This window comes from Myxocyprinus asiaticus, chromosome 7 (genome assembly GCF_019703515.2).
Source record: "Myxocyprinus asiaticus isolate MX2 ecotype Aquarium Trade chromosome 7, UBuf_Myxa_2, whole genome shotgun sequence".
NCBI lineage: Eukaryota > Metazoa > Chordata > Actinopteri > Cypriniformes > Catostomidae > Myxocyprinus > Myxocyprinus asiaticus.
Window position 1 is genome coordinate 30375136 of NC_059350.1, and position 20245 is coordinate 30395380.

A 20245-nucleotide genomic window follows, 5' to 3' on the forward strand; every position below is an offset into this window, starting at 1 on the left:
AACAAAAAAAAAAAAATAAATAAAAAAAAAAAAAAGTTTTTACGATGTGATGTCAAGATGATGTAGTCACAGGATGCGATGAGAACCAGTGAGGTTTGATGTTATCGACACAGGCACCATATTTAAATTATGAAGTTTATTAATAATCTGATTTGAGAGGTGGATAAAGACACTCAGCACGAGTTGCATATTGTTTACCATATTTCCCAGAAAACAAGTCACATTTTTTCCTCATCTGCGACTGAAAGTCAAAAGCAACTTGGGCTTAAAGTATACTTCGGTCAGACGCGAAACGCTGAGTGTCCATGTACAGAACGAGTGACGCAAATCTTGTCATCAGCAGTGTGCTCGAGCACTGAATGCGTGCAGCCCGATTTTTCTAAGATTTTTCGTCTTAGAACGCTCAGAATGCGCATGTGCCTGGAGTTATTTGCACTAATTAGTGGGTCCACAAGGTGGCAACACAGTCATTGCTGTCAAGAAGAGGCACTAGAAGATGATGTAATAAGGTCCCCACTCTATTCAAGGCACAATTTTCCAGGACACTTCCAGGACATTTTATGTGCCCAACGTGTGTAAAATTTAAACAAAAACACGAGGTCATGTATATTGTGGCTATTTTTTCTGAATTCCGTATTCCGAATTCTGAATTCAGTTTACTTAAATTTTACTATCAAAATGGTGTCTCAAATTAATGAATTAAAACTTTAATTTTTCAACATAACATTGCATAATTTTTTTTTATCAAATTAAGCACTTTTATACAAAATCCTCAGAGCACAATCTGAAACAACACAAGATATGTTTGTCAAATGAAGTGCTTCACAACAGAACTTCACAGATGTGAGATACTGCTTTAACACAAATTATAACTTAGTATTATTAAAATTATTACTAATAGTACTAACATACTATTATTATTTACAGTAAACATTACATTACAATACAGTAATAATATTTTCTCCGCCATTTCACACGTTCATTTAAATCAAGCTTTAATTCTGTGTTTTTGACAGTAGTTTCTCACCTTTGGATAAGCAGTTTGCTACATGGCCCAGTGCGATTATTAAACCACAAAAAACTGCTGTGATTTAATTAAAAATATAGTCTGTGCTGTGCGATTCAGAACGCTCTGCCCTCTGTCATCTACCACACACACACACACACAGCGTGTGATGATCATGACAAGGTGTTTTCAGAGTATGAGCGTCCAGCTTTACAAATTCATTTTGAATCACATGCAGATTATATATTTATTCAATTAAATTGCTGCATTTTGCAGTTTAAAGACCAAACTAGGACTTTGAGATTTTAATTTGATTAACTGCACAAACATGAATTTTCATCCCAAATACGTAAAAATCCTTGAAATTCAGCATTTTATAGCTAATGCCATTTTTATGATTGGATTTATTGATTGCGTCCATGTTCATAGGGCCCTACATGTGGTGGCTGTGGTATAAGCAGACTCCAATCGCTGAATTATTAAAAATGTATTCACATCCCGAGGTGTAAAGGCAGCATCACCACGCTACCCTCCAGGGTGTGAATTAATTAAAAAAAAAATCTGCAGTCCGACCGTCATCGTCTAAAGTTTACAACTCAAATGTTTTTGTAGTTAACACAACAGCAATGTTAGAACAAAAAAAATCATATATTGCACAATATCAATAATTAAACTATTTTGTCGGAGCAAAGCAGAGATGACAGCAGATGAGCAGAGAATGTACGGTACAGGGCTGCGTTCATGACAGTCAAACGTTGATGTTGTTTCCCAATGCACAGCTGCCGGCAGTGACAAAACGATACGAATGTATGTATTTGACACCTATCCCGAGTTCCGATCGTTACCATGTTTTTGTACATGTTACAAAATTATTGTTAGCGACACAAACAATTTTGTTATACTAAAATATTTTCCAGGACAAGTAATCATTTTCCAGGACATTTAGGTATTTTTCTCATTTTCCATGACTGGGTAAACTGCATTGCAAAATTCCAGGTTTTCCAGAATGTGTGGGAACCCTGTGTAATCACCGCTAAACATCAGGAGATGAAGGTAAAAACAACAACAGTGGATGTACAAGTCAAGAGCGCTTTTGTGAGAAGGTTTAGAGATACCTGCATTTGTGTAACTCGAGTCTGAAAAAATATAAAAAGACATCTTTATGCGTCTAAACTCCTGAACAGAAATAGCGGTCTCATAGCAGTCGTAGTGCACATGCACCAACCACCTGTGTATGCGTGCACAGTTATATGGAGTATACTTTGAGAGGCTTGTGTTCGACTGAACGCAGTCTCCGAGCGTTCGTTTCAAAATGGAAATATACCTAGGGCTTTATATAACATATTTGATGTCGGCTGGTCAAACACTCCGCACACCAAAACACATATGCTTACACATATACAGATAAAAACCTCAGGTCATAGATATGGTGATAGCATTTTAAGTAACCTATTTAGAGTATTTTGCCAATACAAAGTATTTTATGCAACCAGTTTGAAAGTGCTGTCCATCATAACATAACATTGTGCTTACAAACACTATTAATCTAAAACCAATGTCACATGCAACTCCTCACATCCCCACAAAATGACATTTTATCAAACAGGGATTTTATAAAAAAATAAAAAATAAATACAAATAAATCCTTCAATTAGTGAACCGGACAATTAGTGCATAGCAAAATATCAGTAAAAATCAGAATTATATCGACAGTCTTTAACATTAATAGAATAAACCAAGCATGGGTTTTGATCCAAATGTTCCGCATTAAGCACATTTATCAAAATTAGACTAAAAAAAGCGCATTTCCATCTACTAAGTCATGCGCATTATATTGAGGGAGCCTGTCTTGTCATGATGGAGCAGCTAAGTGACCACCTTGTTTCGGGGAGAGTTGTATTTGCGGTATTGGAGAAATTAAACAATTTTATTAAATGCTGCCAGGAGATGTCAGAGAAATAGTTTAATATCTCATATAATGAGGGCTGAAATGACTGTTGTGTTGTATTTGTGGTGTTTTTCATAAAACAGAATATGAAAAAAATAGTTACACACGATTATTAAAGCAGATGCTTTAGATTAAAACAAGCCCAAATACAAGATGATACCATGTGTAGATCTTGATGTAATCTTGTCATGCTAAGTGGCTGATGGGAATTTGGCTGCTTCGGGTCCTAATTCCTGCGGCATGCAACCTCTGATATGCTATCAGTGCGACTTGAGGCCTATCGGAAGGGATTCGTTTTCCAGACATATGCCTGTACAGTAATTATTACTGCGGACATCTGTAATGTTTACTGTCGATTTACTTGGGATAAGTCATGTCTGTCGAAATTGCAGAGATGTGCGTGTCTACTGCATTTACACACTGCTGTCACACGTAACTGACCTATCAGAATATTAATCAGCACAGCTATAAATTATGCAGGAAATATTACCATATTATCATATACTGTATCTGGGATTATTAGAAGAAACTGATTGCAATATCTGGCAAAATACAACAGAACTGGTGACATTAGCGAGACTGTAATCCTACACTGAACGTTTGAATTAAAAATATGGACAATAGTTCACATTATGACATTTTATTTGTCCCTGTGAAAAATATGTTCCAAAATGCATGGCTCCAAACAACATACAAACCTCAACACAATTTCACTCTGCTCAAATCACAAAATTACGTGCTTGTGTATCTAATTTTCCTAACCAAAATATTATCTTTAAGCAATATCACAAACGCAAGCAGCCTTGTGCCACAGGTAATCAGATTTTTTTTTTTTTCATTAATACTGTGAAGCTCTATTGTGCAGCATTTTATTTTACCAAAAATAATTTGGGGGGGGGAACATTTTTTTTTATTAAAACTGTATGTATCAATTTGATTAAACACCATATGATCATAACATTTAATTCAAACATTTAACATGGAATCTTGAAAAATTTAAATGGAAAATGCATAATTTGTATCTGCAAGACTTTATGCATTTCTTTTAATCAAGTCATTTTCTGTGTAATTTCATCAAAAATCGGAGGCTATTTATTTGTTGATTATTGTATCGATACCAGAGGTACAAGGGCTGGTATCGTACTGAAGCCAAAATTTTGGTATCGGAGCAACCCTAGCCAGGGCTAGTTTTTACATTGCTGTTTCAGAGATTTCATTTTCATTTTACCTTAATAAGCTGGATAATTCTAGATTAGTCTGAAATGGTGTAGTGGTGTTATCTACATATATCATCATGGTCATATCAATTCTATGTGTACCAAAGTCCTTTTTCAAAGTAAGTCAGTTCACCCCCCAGCAGCTATTTTCAAGTCATGCAAGTACATAATTCCATTTAGCAAAGATCAAAATATGCTAAAAATGTCAGCAATATATGTCAAATCATTAATGCAAAAGGTAAATTGGTAAAAATGTTATTATAAATGTTGCTTCATTAGCTTAAATCATGCTAAAAACTAGGGCTGCACAATTATGACAAAAATCATGAGTGATTAATTCTCTTGATATTGTAACTGAGATTAATTTGTATTAACAGAAATCACTTTAAAATACTTAATTTGTGTGGTGCATCTTCATGCCATATTCTTTATGTAGGCCACACATCCTACTTTTATTAATTCTATTTTATTAATACAATTAATTATATTGTTGTTTTATACATTAGTTTTATACATGATCTTACATCTAAGCAGCATAAATTATTTGAATAAATTATTCACAGAAAGCAGTCTGTCAGTGATGGGAAGTCCAATTCTTTTCCACGAACTGGTTCTTTCGGACTGTTCCTTTCAATGAATTGATTAAAAAAAAAAAAAAAAAAAAAAAAAAGGTTCACCAGTTCTTTTACATCATCTCAATGATGTCACTGTAAATAATTGTATTACCTGACGTCACGGAATACACTCTCAAACACGTTCAATAAAGCCACATGTAAGCGTATATTGCTGATTATTAAATTTTATTTAATGAAGTTATAATAATATGGGTGTTTGTCATCACTGTTTCATTAAGTGATCTTACATCTTGGATAAGTTTTCTACATTAAAGTTACCATGATCCAGCTCATAACTTCAAATCTAATCTGCATGCACAACACTCAATAGTAAAATTAATTTACATCTCTCAACTGAAACATTTCACCCCCTCATTCAAGTCCTCGGACCGGTTCACGCATTCTCAGCAGCAGCAGCTCACTCATTAGTTCTCAGTATTTCGAACTAAAAGAGGAGATTCTCAGTTCAGTGTACTGCTAACTCGAGAACTGCTGTGACCGACTCAGTGTACTGTTTACTCGAGAGCTGCTTTTCCCGAATCAGTGTACTGTTGAGCACTGTCGTGACTAGATCATCATCATACGTTGATAAAATGATAATACAAAACAGTCATAAACATATTTCCAGTATGTTTTATTTGTTATACTTTCTGCTGTTCAGTAAAATACTGTACAATAGAAACATACATTTGCCCCCTCCCGTCAAACGGCACAGGTATGCTCAGTATCGGTAGCATATCAGTTCCCAGTATGTCGGACACCTCAGAAAGAGGCGATTCTCAGTCCACTGTACTATTCACTTGAGAACTGCTGCGAGTGACTCATTGTACTGGTGATGCGAGAACTGTTGCGACCGGAGTGTTCAGTCCGATTTGTGAACTAGTTGGAGTGGTTCATTGCAAAGAAGAGTTAGGAAAAGCAGATATCACCAGTTCTAGGATCATATTACTCCCAGTTATCAGCTCATTTCGAGTTGGAGTGTCAGGCACATCCAAGAGACCGGTTAAGAGACTAACTTGTGGATCAGTGTTGACTCGAGACGCAAACTGTTTCAAATGATTCAGTCCAGTTTGGAGAACTGGTTCAACTCATTCACTGAAAGGAACCAGTTCAAAAGAAAGATTCATTCACGGACTGGACATCACTAATGTCTGTGATTGCTTACAATCCTATACCGCAGCAAAAAAAAAAAAAAAAAAAAAAAAAAAAAAAAAAAAAAAAACACACAATTGACAAGTGGAAGCTGTAATTGTAATCTCAATTTATTTACCAGATTAATAACCCTCCAAAAAAAGAACAAATGCATTTTTCATGTTTGCTCCACCTAATCAGCTTGAACTTTCTAGTCTGCCGTAAAGACCAGGCAATGCTTTTATCAATAAGATTATTGACAAAATATCTGAAGAATATCTTATTGACAAGGTATCTGAAGAAATGCATTATTGCTGAAGTCAATAATAATGGTCAACTTGATGTGACTCCAGAACAGAAAGAGACTATAACTTGCTATTAGACCTATAAAGAAATTATGGACTGCTCTTTGAAAGTGCATCAACATACTACTTTTATGAAACCAAGACCTTGCTAATGTGAAACTTAACCTGCGGGTCAAGCCAATCTCTTGATACTGCCTTTGACAATATGATTATTATTATTGTTGTTATAAGAAAAATTTAATCAAGTTGAAATCTGTCATAATATGACATGATTAATGATTCAGAACGCTGTGCGTTTTCTCATGATTCTGGAAGCCTGGTGAGAAACTTAACTTGAAAGAGGAAGTAAAAAAAAAGAGTCATGTTCTGATTCCTCTTAAAGGTGCAGTACGTAAGATTCAGAAACCCTTGTTATTAATGACACCTGTGGCCGTTAAATGAACTGCAGCCAGCTACCTGTTGCTCGTGCACACACTCTATAGAAGACTTGAGCATGCGAGCATCGGCCAAAACAATGACGTAAAGTACAAAGAGTCTGAACATGATTCACCCGAATCACAGATGACAGATAAGGTAGCATAATTAAAATTACACAGTTATGATTGTTTTACTACAAACTTTGAGACCAAACTAAAACTACTTATCAGCTAACATAGCATACTGATACACACATACAGCTACATACTACCAAACTATACCAGACAGTTTACTGTTGCACTGCACTGTTATGTTGCACTATTGTATATTTTGTATGTCATATGTTGTCCTACGATCAAGAAACCAGCATATCTGCTTAAATTTATCCTGTATACCTGATTTTTAGTATAAAGTGAAGATCGTTTAAATTATCTGAAAGTTACGAAGAAAGGTAGCTTGCAATTTGTCAGCGTTAGCAGGCAAGATCAAGTTAGCTAAAATTACACAGATCAATCCTTATGGCACTATATTTCACATGCTTTGCAGTTATGTAAGCTTACCTGTCCAATAAGAACAACGCCAATTCAGGGTCTGTTTTGATCCCCAAAACCGAAAGAAGGTCCCTCTAGGAAACAAATGCCCTGCCGATGGTCACTCTAGTTTTCGCTCGATCACGTTCCCACTTAGCTAGACGGGATTCAGTAGATAAATGTTGTTTTTTTTCTGGCTTACTCTGAGTTTGTGTAGGAGTCGGTGTTGTGCTGGGAGCCGGCCATTTGCTGGATTCCATCTCTAAGATAACGTTACAGTTTGTTGTCGCTGTTGAATAGCGGAAGAGAAGCACTGAGGCAAGGCTCTCGGCAGCACGCATAAACGTCACATCCTTTGGATTTTCCCGGCAAAAGCGAGCCTCTCCCTTCGCATGAAAATCAGTCTACAGGCTTTAATAGACAACCTAGGAAGTCCGGGAAGGGCTCATTTTTTAAGTTGCATTACAAGCCGTTCACACGTTGGCAAAAAAAAAAAAAAACAAAAAAAAAAAAACACGAATATTACATGAAGATTTTTACATACTGCACCTTTAATGTAGGTTTTAGCAAACATCTCTTTTCTGAGCTAGTATATAATATAGTATTTTGAACTGGAAACGAGTAAGCCATGCAAAACATCAACTTTGAGCAAACAGAACAAACAGAAAGTTTCATCTCTGCTAAAAATTGTTGTTAGTCTTCATGATGAAAATGCGGAATTAGATCTGTGTGGTACTCACGCATCTCCTCCACCACTTCTGGATCACATTCTTTGTATTTTTCCAGTTCAGCCTTCATCTGGTCTCTTTGACCTTTCAATGTCACCAGCTCCTTCTGAAGAGCCTCTCTCTCCTCCTAAACACACACACACATAAATCAATCAGATTCTACAATACATATGAACAAAAACTCACCCATCTAGACATATTAAACTTAACACACTCCAGTGCAGTAATCTAAAGGCTTGGTCACATTTACTCTTGCATGGCGAAATTCAGTGGGCAAAATGCAGTCATCTCAATGGGAATCCGTGCAATCAGTAATTTGTCTTAAATGATGGCAGAGAAATTTCCTATGCAAATTTTGCAGTCTCTGGAAGAATTCCGCCCTGCAGAGTTAAATGTGACCAAGCCTTAACGCACCTCACAGACATCACACAGTAATCTAGTTCAGAGAGATAGAGGCGAATACGCACGTTAATTTCACGTCCAACTTTGGCTTTGTCAACTGCTTGCTGAAGGGCTATTTTACGCTGCTTCCCCTCCTCATGCTACACAAAGGGAAAAAGAATAGATCAATATGTATACTTCTGCAAAAAATGTCTCTTTCAATGATAACAACAAACTGTGTTTTTTTGAACATACAGGGCCTCAGAATGAAAATAAAGTGCGGTCCAATGTCACACACTAGAGACTCTAAATAGCAGTTTTTATTTCCTTTCAAGCCAGAGAAACAATGCAGGTGCAAAATAAATAAAAAGTAAATGACAGAATGTCAAGAATAATACAAATATTTACAACAGAAAAGAAAAAAATAAACTTGAAGCAGGTTTTTATATACTCTCAACAATAGCAATATTAAACTCAATCACTCTCAACTCAAAAGACCAACTAAAACCACCACCAGGTGAAAACCTACACCAATGAGTAAAACCTGTCAGTTCCATGAATCATGAACTGGTTTAAATCAATAATAAAAAGCCTTCAACATTTCTTTGAAGGGTAATTCCCATAATGTTAAAAGTAAGCTTGGTTTAATTAATTTAATTATAAGTTAATGGAGTTCGTTGAAGTAATGTAGAATGAATGTTCTTGTATTCTTTGCCCTGGTATCACGGAATGCACTGATCCCACATTTTATTTCTAGATAACTATTCCTAACTTTTTTTTCTTTTTTTCAGTTTTGAATATCTATACCTCACTGTTTGGGACTAATTTGGATTACTCTAATGTGCAACAGACACAAACCTCTACGTAAACATTTAATTATAACAGAAAAACCAAATACATTAAAAATAAATAAATAAATTCAGATCTCTTTTGTTCACTTTAGTTATCAGGCCACTTTTCATACACACATTTTTGTTTTATTATTTTGTAACCCAGTCAACTTAACCCTAGTGCTAACACATAGTGTTCCCAGTCAAAAATGACCAGCCCATTGTAAATCTGTCATATTGCATATATTCTCCCAAGATAATGCATTAGATCTTTGTATCAACTTATTTTTTAGTAATTACAGGTTGACAAGTTTTGTACTCCTTTTTTGAACATATTTAAAAAAAAAATAAAGCTTAGAATCTGGACTTTACAATGCATATAACTGATCCTATCAATTCTTAAATAATGCTTTTTAATTTGCTGACAAATGAGAACCGTTTCGTTCTCATAATTTGCAAATTTGTTATCAGAACAATTACATTCAGAGTTGGTAAAACCATAAAGAAGAAGATTTAGCCATGTGTTATATATCGTTGGAAAGGTCTCAATAAATAGAATGCAAGGAGCAAATTTGTTTCACTCAGAGGCCAAACTGTTTTAGTGTATGAAATTCCCACAGACATACAAAAACATAATAAACAGGAGTGTCTATTTGCCACGTTTTTCCTTATTACTTCCTGAAACATACATATAACAGACAATGACATATCGTAACTTACAGCAGACTATCCCGACAAACAAGCCCAAACACAACATAATATTAGGGATGCACGATATCTCAGCGACCGATAGATTACTGGCCGATTACCGGAAAAATCCAAATATTATCATGCAGATAATGGAATTACCGCCTATATTTTTGCAGATAATTTGTAATGGTTTATTTGCAGCCGGGCAGCTGCAAGCGTCAGTGTGCGTGCGTACACACGGCGTGTCTGTGTGAGTGAGAGCAGGTGAGAGCCAAGCTCATGTTGCTCGGTGTAGATAATTTCAACATCTCTGCACCTTGTTACGTTGTTTTGGGTCTGGTTTTAATTTGGAATCCTCTGCTGTAATAACGGCATGCCATTTCCCATATTCTGTTTATGTTTCATGAGGCAATAGGCACAGTTGGTCACCCCTGATTGTTTATTGACAAGTCTTATCAGCTTCCAGTAGATTGAACGCTGGTGTGTTTGTCTGCCGCTGCTCTCCGGGTTCTTTTCAATGTTTGTAGATCTTTTGTTTTAGTGGCCTTTTGTATGAGCAACCTCAGGAAATCTAGTTTTATGCTTCTCTTTTATGGACAATCTTATGGACTATTGACTTTTAGAGTTTGAAATCTACACTACACCACACGTCTGACTGGATTACCTCAAAAGGAAATTAACAGCTGCACTCACAGATGGTCTTCGCCGGGACTGCTACGTGCAGTCTCAAATAGGCTGCTTGATTCCCTGTCCATTGTTGACGTCCAGTGGGGCCGGAGTGCGTGGACTTTGAATTTGGGGCGTGCTGGTGGATTCATTGTGGATGTTCTGCCTTCTGTTGCCCATCTTGGCCTGTTGGAGTTTTGCTGTTGGTCCTCGCCAGTTTCAGCAGAGAGCTCCCTGCTTGATTGCAAGTTCATGCAATCATCATTCTTCTGATATGGTTTTATTCTACTCATCTCTGGATTTACGAAGTTTGAATTCCTCGGCCCGCATGTCAGATGGAGTTTATAACTATTGCGCTGCTCTTGGAATTGTGCGTCGCCCCCGGTATATCCATCGAGGGTCACGCCGACATCCCTGCAGATTACCGGTTGATTTCCCTTACAACCACCACATACCAGCCATCTGGTCTTCACGCTGTCACCCTCCGACTGGTGAAAGTGATGTGAATGTTGTCAATTTTTAGAATCTCAGCTTGCAGAAAAGCACATCTTTTGTTTCACCACAAAACACAGATGTCGCCACTATTAAGATGGCCCTAATTAATGCACGTTCAATGTTGAACAAGTTTTTTTATTCTGAATTACTTTTTTATATCACGATCATTGGACTTTATTCATCACTGAGACCTGGCTGAATCCTGGTGAACAAATGGCCCTGGGTGATCTAACACAGCCAGGCTGTGACTTTTTAAATTCCCCACGGACTTCAGGGCGAGGAGGTGGCGTTGCTACTGTTTGCAGAAACACTTTTAAATGCAGGACACTGCCTGTGGACGTGTAATCCAGTTTTGAGGTACAATTATTAAAGATTGACATCTTGGGTCCTGCTTTCTGTGCACTTGTGTACAGACCTCCCAGATTTAATAAGAAATTAATCCAACAATTTTCTGAATTTCTCTCTGGACTGGTGTCTCATGGTGATAGACTCCTGATTCTTGGGGATTTTAATATTCATGTATGCTGTCCATCAAAATCTCTGGTAAATGAATTTATCTCCCTTACCGAGTCTTTAAATTTTGTATGACGTGTCACTGGTCCTACTCACAATATGGGTCATACATTAGGTCTTGTGTTATCTTATGGTCTTTCTGTATCCAAATTAGAGGTCTTAGATATTGGCATTTCTGACCATTATTCAATAATGCGAGTCTGTATCTACTTGTCCTCTGCTTACTTTTTCTCAGCCCTTACATCACTCCAGGTCCATTCACTCATCTACTGCTAATCCTTTTTCAGAATTTGATCTAATGCATTTCACAGATGATGTCTTAGCTGGATACGACACTGAATCATTGGTTGAAGCTTTTAATAAACCTTGTACTTTTATACTTGATAATGTCGCTCTGCTCAAGCCAATGACAGTCAAGTATGTTTCACAGCCTTGGCTAAACGACGTCACCCGCGCTCTCAGACAACAGTGCAGAAAATCTGAACGCAAGTGGAAAAGAGACGAGCTTCAGGTCTCTTATGACATTAAGGAGTGTTTAACTAACTATCAGAGAGCTGTAAAGAAAGCGAAAGCTACGTTTTTCTCTACATTAATCTCTGATAATGCAAATCGACCAAAACTATTGTTCAAAACAACTGATTCTGTTTTAAACCCAACTAAAATGCTTTTCTGGAAATGCCACCCAAGAGACCTGTGAAACATTTTTAAACTTCTTTACTCACCAAATTGAGCAGATTAAAGGTGCGATTGTACCTGCTCAATTTGATCAACCACTAATTGTCACTTTGAACCAGTTACGTCAACACAGTTAGCAGATGTAGTCTCTAAAATGAAGTGTTCCAGTTACAAGCTGGATATTCTTTCTCCACGCCTTCTTAAAGAAGTTTTCATGACTATTAGTTCCAGTGTGACAGCTATTATTACCAGCTCATTAGCAAGTGGGTTTGTTCCAAGTAGTTTTAAACATGCAATTCTACATCCTTTGTTAAAATCTTTTGGGATCTGGCAATACACAACAATTACAGACCAATCTCCAAACTACCTTTTATTTCCAAGATTTTGGAGAGAGTTGTTTAGTCGCAACTCTACTCCTATCTAAACACATTTTAGATACACTTCAGTCTGGATTCAGACCCTTGCACAGCACTGAATCTGCATTGTTGAAGGTCACTAATGATATTTTACTCTCCATGGATTCAGGTTCACCTGTCGTCTTAGTTTTATTAGATATCAGTGCCAAGTTCGACACTATCGACCATAATATTCTTATCAATTGTCTAGAATGTATGGTTGGCATCCAGGATATGACCCTCCAGTGGTTTTCCTCCTATCTAAAAGAAAGGACGTTCTCTGTAAATTTAGGTAATTTTTCTTCTATGTCGGCTCAATTACAGTGTGGTGTCCCTCAAGGGACGATTTTAGGACCCTTGTATTCCCTGTATATGCTTCCTATGAGCTCTATTTTTCAGAAGTACAGCATATCTTATCACTGTTATGCTGACGATTTCCAATTTTATTTCCCAGTGAGTGTAGACAAAAATTGTTCATCTGAGAACACCCTAAATTGCTTCAAAGATATGAAATACTGGCTGGCAAACAATTTTTTACAATTAAATGAAAGCAAAACCAAAAAGTTCTGATATTAAGTTCCTCCATGTCCTCCTTACCTGGCCTGGTTGTCCAGTTAGGTCCTCTGTCGTCGAATGTACAAGATCATGTGAGGAGTCTTGGAGTGATTTTAGACTCCTCATTACTTTTCAATAAGCAGATCAGTGCTGTTGTCAAGGGTAGCTTTTTCCACCTGAGATCTATCGCTAAAATAAAACATTTTCTTTCCCATAAAGACTTGGAAATTGTGATCCACTCACTTATTACATCAAGGTTAGACTATTGTAACTCATTGTACATTGGTCTGCCCCAAACTGCGTTATCCCGCCTACAGCTAGTTCGAAACGTGGCAGCTAGGGTTTTAACAGGGTCAAGAAAGAGGGATCACATTTCCCTGGTTTTAGCATCTCTACACTGGCTTCCTGTGAAATTCAGGGTCGATTTTAAAATTCAGATTTTTGTCTACAAGGCACTATCTGGTCTCACGCCTCAATATATCAGTGATCTTCTACACCCTTACTCCCCCACCAGAGCGCTAAGGTTTTCTGATCAACTTCTATTACCACTATAGATCTAATGGTGACCATGCCTTTTCTGTGATAGAAAAGGAATAGTCCTAATCTATGGAATAGTCTCCTTTTCCATGTGAGGTCAGCTTCATCATTAGCCATTTTTAAATCTTCTTTAAAAACATTTTTTTTTATATAGCTTTTGAATAGATCATTGAATAGTTTGAAATGGATAAATACATGATGAATTTAAATGTTTTTATTTATTTTATTATGTTTTATATTTAAATCAATCTGTGTTTATATCACTCTCATTTTGTTTGTTTGATCTGTAAAGCACTTTGGGGCAAATTCTTTTGTTTTTAAATGTGCTCTATAAATACAGGTTGACTTGACTAGGCGAAAACACGACAAAAACAACATGTACAGTTGCAATCAAAATTATTCAACCCCCCTGACCAGCAATAAATTCTGGTGATGTGAATTAAAACACATCAACTAAAACCTTAGTAAACAGTCAAAGTAAGTTTTTAATACACATTTGAGTGATTTTGAGAACAAAGAGTTCAGTTTACCCAAATTTTAAAATACAAAATAACTAATTCTCTCCACAAATGTCATGTCAAAAATATTCAACCCCCAAAGTCAATCATTTGTGGAGCATCCTTTATCCTTAATAACAGCAAATAAATGTTTCAGGTAAGTGTTATCAAGCTTCGGACACCTATCTATTAGAATTTTTACACATTTCTCATGAGCAAAAGCTTCCAGCTCATTGACATTCTTTGGTTTCTGTGCTGCCACTGCTTCCTTGAAATCCCAACAAAGGTTTGCAATGGGATTTTAATGATGGACTGAAAGGGCCATTTAAGGACGTTCCAGGACCTATCCGTGAACCAGATTTTGGACAACTTGGATATATCCTTGGTATTACTGTCTTGCTGGAAAGTCCAGTGATCACCGAGCTTCAATTTCCACACTGAAGGCATCACATTTTTCATGCCAGAATGGCCTGATACCTGAAAGAATCCATGGTGTCAGTCACATAGTCAGGATAGCCGTTTCCTGCAGCCGCAAAAAGCCCCATAACAGGACTGACCCACCTCCATGCTTGACTGTGGGGATGGTGTCGTTCTTGTCATCACCTTGTCATCTTACTCCAGACGTACTGCTGACCCATGGGTCTAAAACTCATTTTCAGTTTAGTGTCATACATCTATAAAACCTTCCAGGACTCCACAGGTCTTTCCTAATTACTTCTTGAATATTCAGTCAACTGGAGTCAACATTTTCCTCTAAGTTTTGCTTGCTTCCACATCCCAAGAAGGTTGCTATTGTACCAGATTTAAAAAAAAATTATGAATGGTGCTGCCAACTTTGTCTATTGGAAATTGAAGTGCCTTGGAAATGTGCTTTTAGGCATGACCTTTCTTGTGTAATGAAATCTCCTCTATTATTGATCTTGCTTATTTTTAATTGCATTATTTTTGCAGAGAAATACGTTTTTGCTTACAACGCTAAACAAATAAGTGCCATTGCAGCTTGATGACTTAATTTTTTTTTTTAAAAACAATTACTTGTGTAGTCTTACATATTTAAGAAACAGCTACATGCAACAGGGGTTGAATAATTATGACATGGCTATATATTTTTTTAAATCCTGCTATTTAGAAATATTAGGTTATATATTCACACTATGACTTTGAATGTGTCACTCAACTGATACAGATGTAAAGTTAAACAATTCTGGGTCATCAGAAAAGCTTACCTTTTACCTATTTTACGAGTTGAGACTTTTCTAACGTTACGACTCATGACTATTCGATCTGCATGATCTTAGCTATTCCTATTATGATTGTAGTGTTCACATTTCATAAGTTATACAGTGGAACTGTTACATAGGAGCGCTGTAAAAAGCATCTGTGTATGAGACGCGCATAAGCACAAATCCATACCACACACAAACCACCACTGTACTCGCAGTCTGGCTGTTATTATAAATATTACACAGAGATTAGGGTTTGAGCACTATACAATTTATGCAAGTGTATTTTCATTTAAATTATTTCTCATTCAAATCTGCATTCATCTGTAACATAGGCACATTTCTGGTTGATGTTACATCTGTCAAACCTTAAATAGCAGCAAGTTCATATTCCAAGCTATTAAATTACATAATTTTTTCAAATGAGAAGCCTTTAATGAATTAGCTAAGAGTTCCAGGTTAAAAGATGAAAAATTAAAACTTTAATACTGTTATCAGTATCGGCCACAATGAGCTGTGAATTAGCAGTTATTGGTATCGGCCCAGACACTCCATATCGGTGCATCCCTACACAATATGAGTAGATCTTGAAATATTCCTCAAAGAGTGTACATGGAAAGACGATGCACAAAAGGGATCAACAAACATTGTGTGTGTGTATGTCCAAGGACTTTGTGTGTGCAAACACACATCTACATACAGTTGTGCTCAAAAGTTTGCATACCCTGGCAGAAATTGACTGATCATGCAAAAAAATTAAAAAAAATAAAAAGGCTTTTATTTAAGGATAGTGATCATATGAAGCCAATTTATCACCAGAGTTGTTTGGCTCCTTATTAAATCATAATGATAACAGAAATCACCCAAATGGCCCTGATCAAAAGTTTACATACCCTTGAATGTTTGGCCTTGTTACAGACACACAAGGTGACACACACAGGTTTAAATGGCAATTAAAGGTTAATTTCCCTCACCTGTGGCTTTTTAAATCGCAATTAGTGTCTGTGTATAAATAGCCAATGAGCTCTCACGTGGATGCACTGAGCAGGCTAGATACTGAGTCATGGGGAGCAGAAAAGAACTGTCAAAAGACCTGCGTAACAAGGTAATGCAGGCATGACACACAACAGGCATTACTGGATTTAGATCACGGCTGACCAATATCGATCTGGATTGGGACATCCCTAATATAATTGTTATTTAAGCATACCTTTCAACAAATGGAGACCTGTTAATAAATGAGCCTCAGATATCAAAGAAAGAGGTTCTCACCTGTCTTTCCAGCTCTTCTAATCTGCGTTTACGGGCATGCAGGGCCTTACTGGGGAATGCCCAGTAATAGTTGGAGGTGCCCACCCTCTCTGTGTCCACCATGTTATCATCCACCAGACTCTGCAACACATCTTTCACTGACATGGGAGCTGAAAATAAGAATTAAACAAAACCTCCTGTGAGGATACCATTATCTGAACATTTCTTCATCCAGAACAATTTCTTCATCCAATTCTTTGTAACTCTCCCTTCTTCCTAACCTCTCACCCCTATGGTCTCCTTCCGCCACAACCTCTCTCCCCCACTTATTCTATTCTATAATCTCTGTATCCCTTTCTCTTCACCAACCACTTATCTTCACTTGATGTAAATGAATATACAATTGCTCTTTGCTCAACATTAACTTCTTTCCTCAATAGTGTCTGTCCTCTAACCTCCAGGCCAGCACGTACCACACACTCTAGCCCCTGGCTGTTGAGACACTTTGTGACCACCGCACTAAGCTCAGGTGTAAGTCAAAAGGCCCTGCTGACCTGAGCAAGTATCAATCTCTACTCTTCTCCTCTAGTGTTTCTGCAGCTAAGGTTGACTGAACTCAAGTAAAACTTCAGATATACACAAACTGTTTTTTAATTTCTCTTCTCTACCCTCTCCCACATCCTCCCCCCACTTCTCTGACTGTTGATGACACTGCCAAGTTTTTCACCGACAAATTAGTGAGCATCAGTAGCCAGTTCTCTATACCACACACCCACAACCGCTCTCATTTCACCCTCTGTTTCCCTCTCTCTCCTTTCTCTGAGACTGGTATCCAAAGTGCTTCTTTCTACCTGTCCTACCACCTGTCCCTTTGAGCCTATCCCCTCCCATTTTCTGCAAGCTGTCTCTCCATCAATCTTGTCCGCACTTACATACATCATCAACATCTCTTACAACTGGAAACCCGACACGTTCAAGCAGGCTCGAGTAATCCCATTGCACATAACCTCACAATAGTCGATAACTACAGACCAGTCTCTCTCCTACCTTTCCTTGCTAAAACTCTTCAGAGGGTTGTATTCAACCAGTTGTCAACTTTTCTTTCACAGAACAACTTACTCGACAGACATCCGTCTGGCTTCAAAAAAAGACACTCAATGGAGACTGCCCTCTTGTCAGTAGCTGAAACCCTGCAACTCATTATCATCTGTCCTCATTCTCCTTGACCTGTCAGTTGCTTTTGACATAGTGAACCACCAGATCCTCCTGTCTATCCTCTCTGACCTAGGCATTACAGAAACTACACTTGGCTGGTTTGAGTTGTACCTCACATGCAGATCCTTGGAGGTCTCCTGTAGAGGAGAGGTGTCCAAGTCACACCAGCTAACCACTGGCATTCCTCAGGGATCAGTGCTTGGACCCCTTCTCTTCTCGATTTACACTACATCACTCTGACAGTTGTTCCAACCTGAGGAGATTTCAGCCTGGATGAAGGAACGCCACCTTCAGCTCAACCTTGCCTCCTGGTGATCCCAGCCAATCCATCCGTTTACCACAACCTCACAATTAATCTTGGTTCAACTACACTAAAGCCAAACAGGACAGTTCGGAACCTGGAAGTGGTAAAGGATGACCAGCTTAACTTCACCGCTCACATCTCATCAACTGCCCAGTTGCAGGTTCTCATTTAAAACACCAGGAAAATAGGGGAGTCACGTGACGCAACGCGAGGTTTGGACATGTGAACAGCGAGCTCTGCGCACTTTGCTAGTTTTTATACTTTTTGTGTCATAAACCGGTGAGATACGATACACCCTGATCCATAACTGTTCTAGGAAGACAATATGTCAAAGAATTCAAAATCCTCGGGCTCTGGAGACATTAAAAGACACTTATGAGCTCAAGCTAAGAATTGTTGAATGTGTCGGCAATGCTGACAAAGGTCGTTGCTGACTTGGAGGATCTTGCTGCAATACGTCGATCAATCATGGCCATGGAGACGAAATTGACTGAGGTGGTTTCAAGAGTGGCAGATGTTGAGAACAGGATTGATTATCAGAATCAGCTTTATTGCCAAGTATGCATACACATACAAGGAATTTGTCTTGGTGACAGGAGCTTCCAGTGTACAACAATACAAAAACCATTACAAAAACAGCAGCAAGACATAGATGATAATAAAAAATAAAACTAATTATACACATACGTACAGACACACACATACATACATACACATGGGTAGTGCAAATCTAATACAATCTGTTATGTACCGTGCAAATACAAATCTGTTATGTACAGTGCAAATGTTGTTTTTTTCAGAGGAATGAAATGGCAGAAGAGGTTGGATGTGTTGGATAAATATAAAAAAGACTAAACTGTGTATTGCACATAGTTATTGCTCAATGGGGCAATTTATCTGTTCATGAGATGGATAGCCTGAGGGGAAAAAAACTGTTCCTGTGCCTGACGGTTCTGGTGCTCAGAGCTCTGAAGCATCGGCCAGAAGGCAACAGTTTGAAAAGGTAGTGGGCAGGGTGAGTGGGGTCCAGAGTGATTTTTTCAGCCTTTTTCCTCACTCTGGAAGTGTATAGTTGTTGAAGGGGGGGCAGGGGGCAACCAATAATCCTCTCAGCAGTCCGAACTGTCCTTTGTAGTCTTCTGATGTCTGATTTCGTAGCTGAACCAAACCAGACAGTTATTGAAGTGCAGAGGACAGACTCAAGGACTGCTGAGTAGAACTGGATCAGCAGCACCTGTGGCAGGTTGAACTTCCTCAACTGGTGAAGGAAGCAAAACCTCTGCTGGGACTTTTTCACAATGGAGACAATGTGGGTCTCCCACTTCAGGTCCTGTGAGATGGTAGTGCCCAGGAACCTGAATGACTCCACTGCTGCCACAGTGCTGTTTAGAATGGTGAGGGGGGTCAGTGTTGGGGTGTTCCTCCTAAAGTCCACAATGATCTCCACCATTTTGAGCGTGTTCATCTCAAGGTTGTTTTGACTGCACCAGCCAGCCAGCTGTTTAACCTCCCTTCTGTATGCAGACTCATCATCATCTCGGAAGAGGCCAATGACAGTGGTGTCGTCTGCAAACTTCAGGAGCTTGACAGAGGGGTCCTTGGCGATGCAGTCATTGGTGTAGAGGGAGAAGAGTAGTGGGGAGAGCACACATCCCTGGGGGCCACCAGTGCTGATTGTACAGGTGCTGGAAGTGAGTTTCCTCTGTCTCACAAGCTGCTGCCTGTCCATCAGAAAGCTGGTAATCCACTGACAGATAGACATGGGAACAGAGAGTTGGTGTAATTTATTCTGGAGGATAGCTGGGATGATGGTGTTGAAAGCTGAACTGAAGTCCACAAAAAGGATCCTTGCATATGTCCCTGGTCTGTCCAGATGTTGCAGGATATGATGCAATCCTATGTTGACTGCATCATCCACAGACCTGTTTGCTCGATAATCAAATTGAAGGGGATCTAGAAAGGGTCCAGTTATCTGGAGTCTTCGGTGAGGGAATTAGCTGCTAATCCGCTAGCAACCATGGCAGATTTGGAGCGCGTCTGGGAGAAGCTGGAGGATATGGAGAATCGAAACTGCCAGAATAACATCCAAATTGTTGGAATTCCTGAGAGAGCAGAGGGTGGT

The 20245-nt window shown here is 38.3% G+C and overlaps 1 protein-coding gene across 2 annotated transcripts in view; it reads right to left on the reverse strand.

Moving 5' to 3' along the window:
- Positions 1-20245, reverse strand: part of mnd1 (meiotic nuclear divisions 1 homolog (S. cerevisiae)) — a 59659-nt gene that overhangs the window by 21521 nt on the left and 17893 nt on the right. For both annotated transcript variants that reach the window (XM_051702586.1, XM_051702587.1), the window contains 3 exons: positions 16626-16774; positions 8364-8438; positions 7909-8023 (listed from right to left, as the gene is read on the reverse strand). In XM_051702586.1, coding sequence (XP_051558546.1) covers positions 7909-8023; positions 8364-8438; positions 16626-16774 — 339 coding nt within the window. The remainder of the gene's footprint in view (positions 1-7908; positions 8024-8363; positions 8439-16625; positions 16775-20245) is intronic.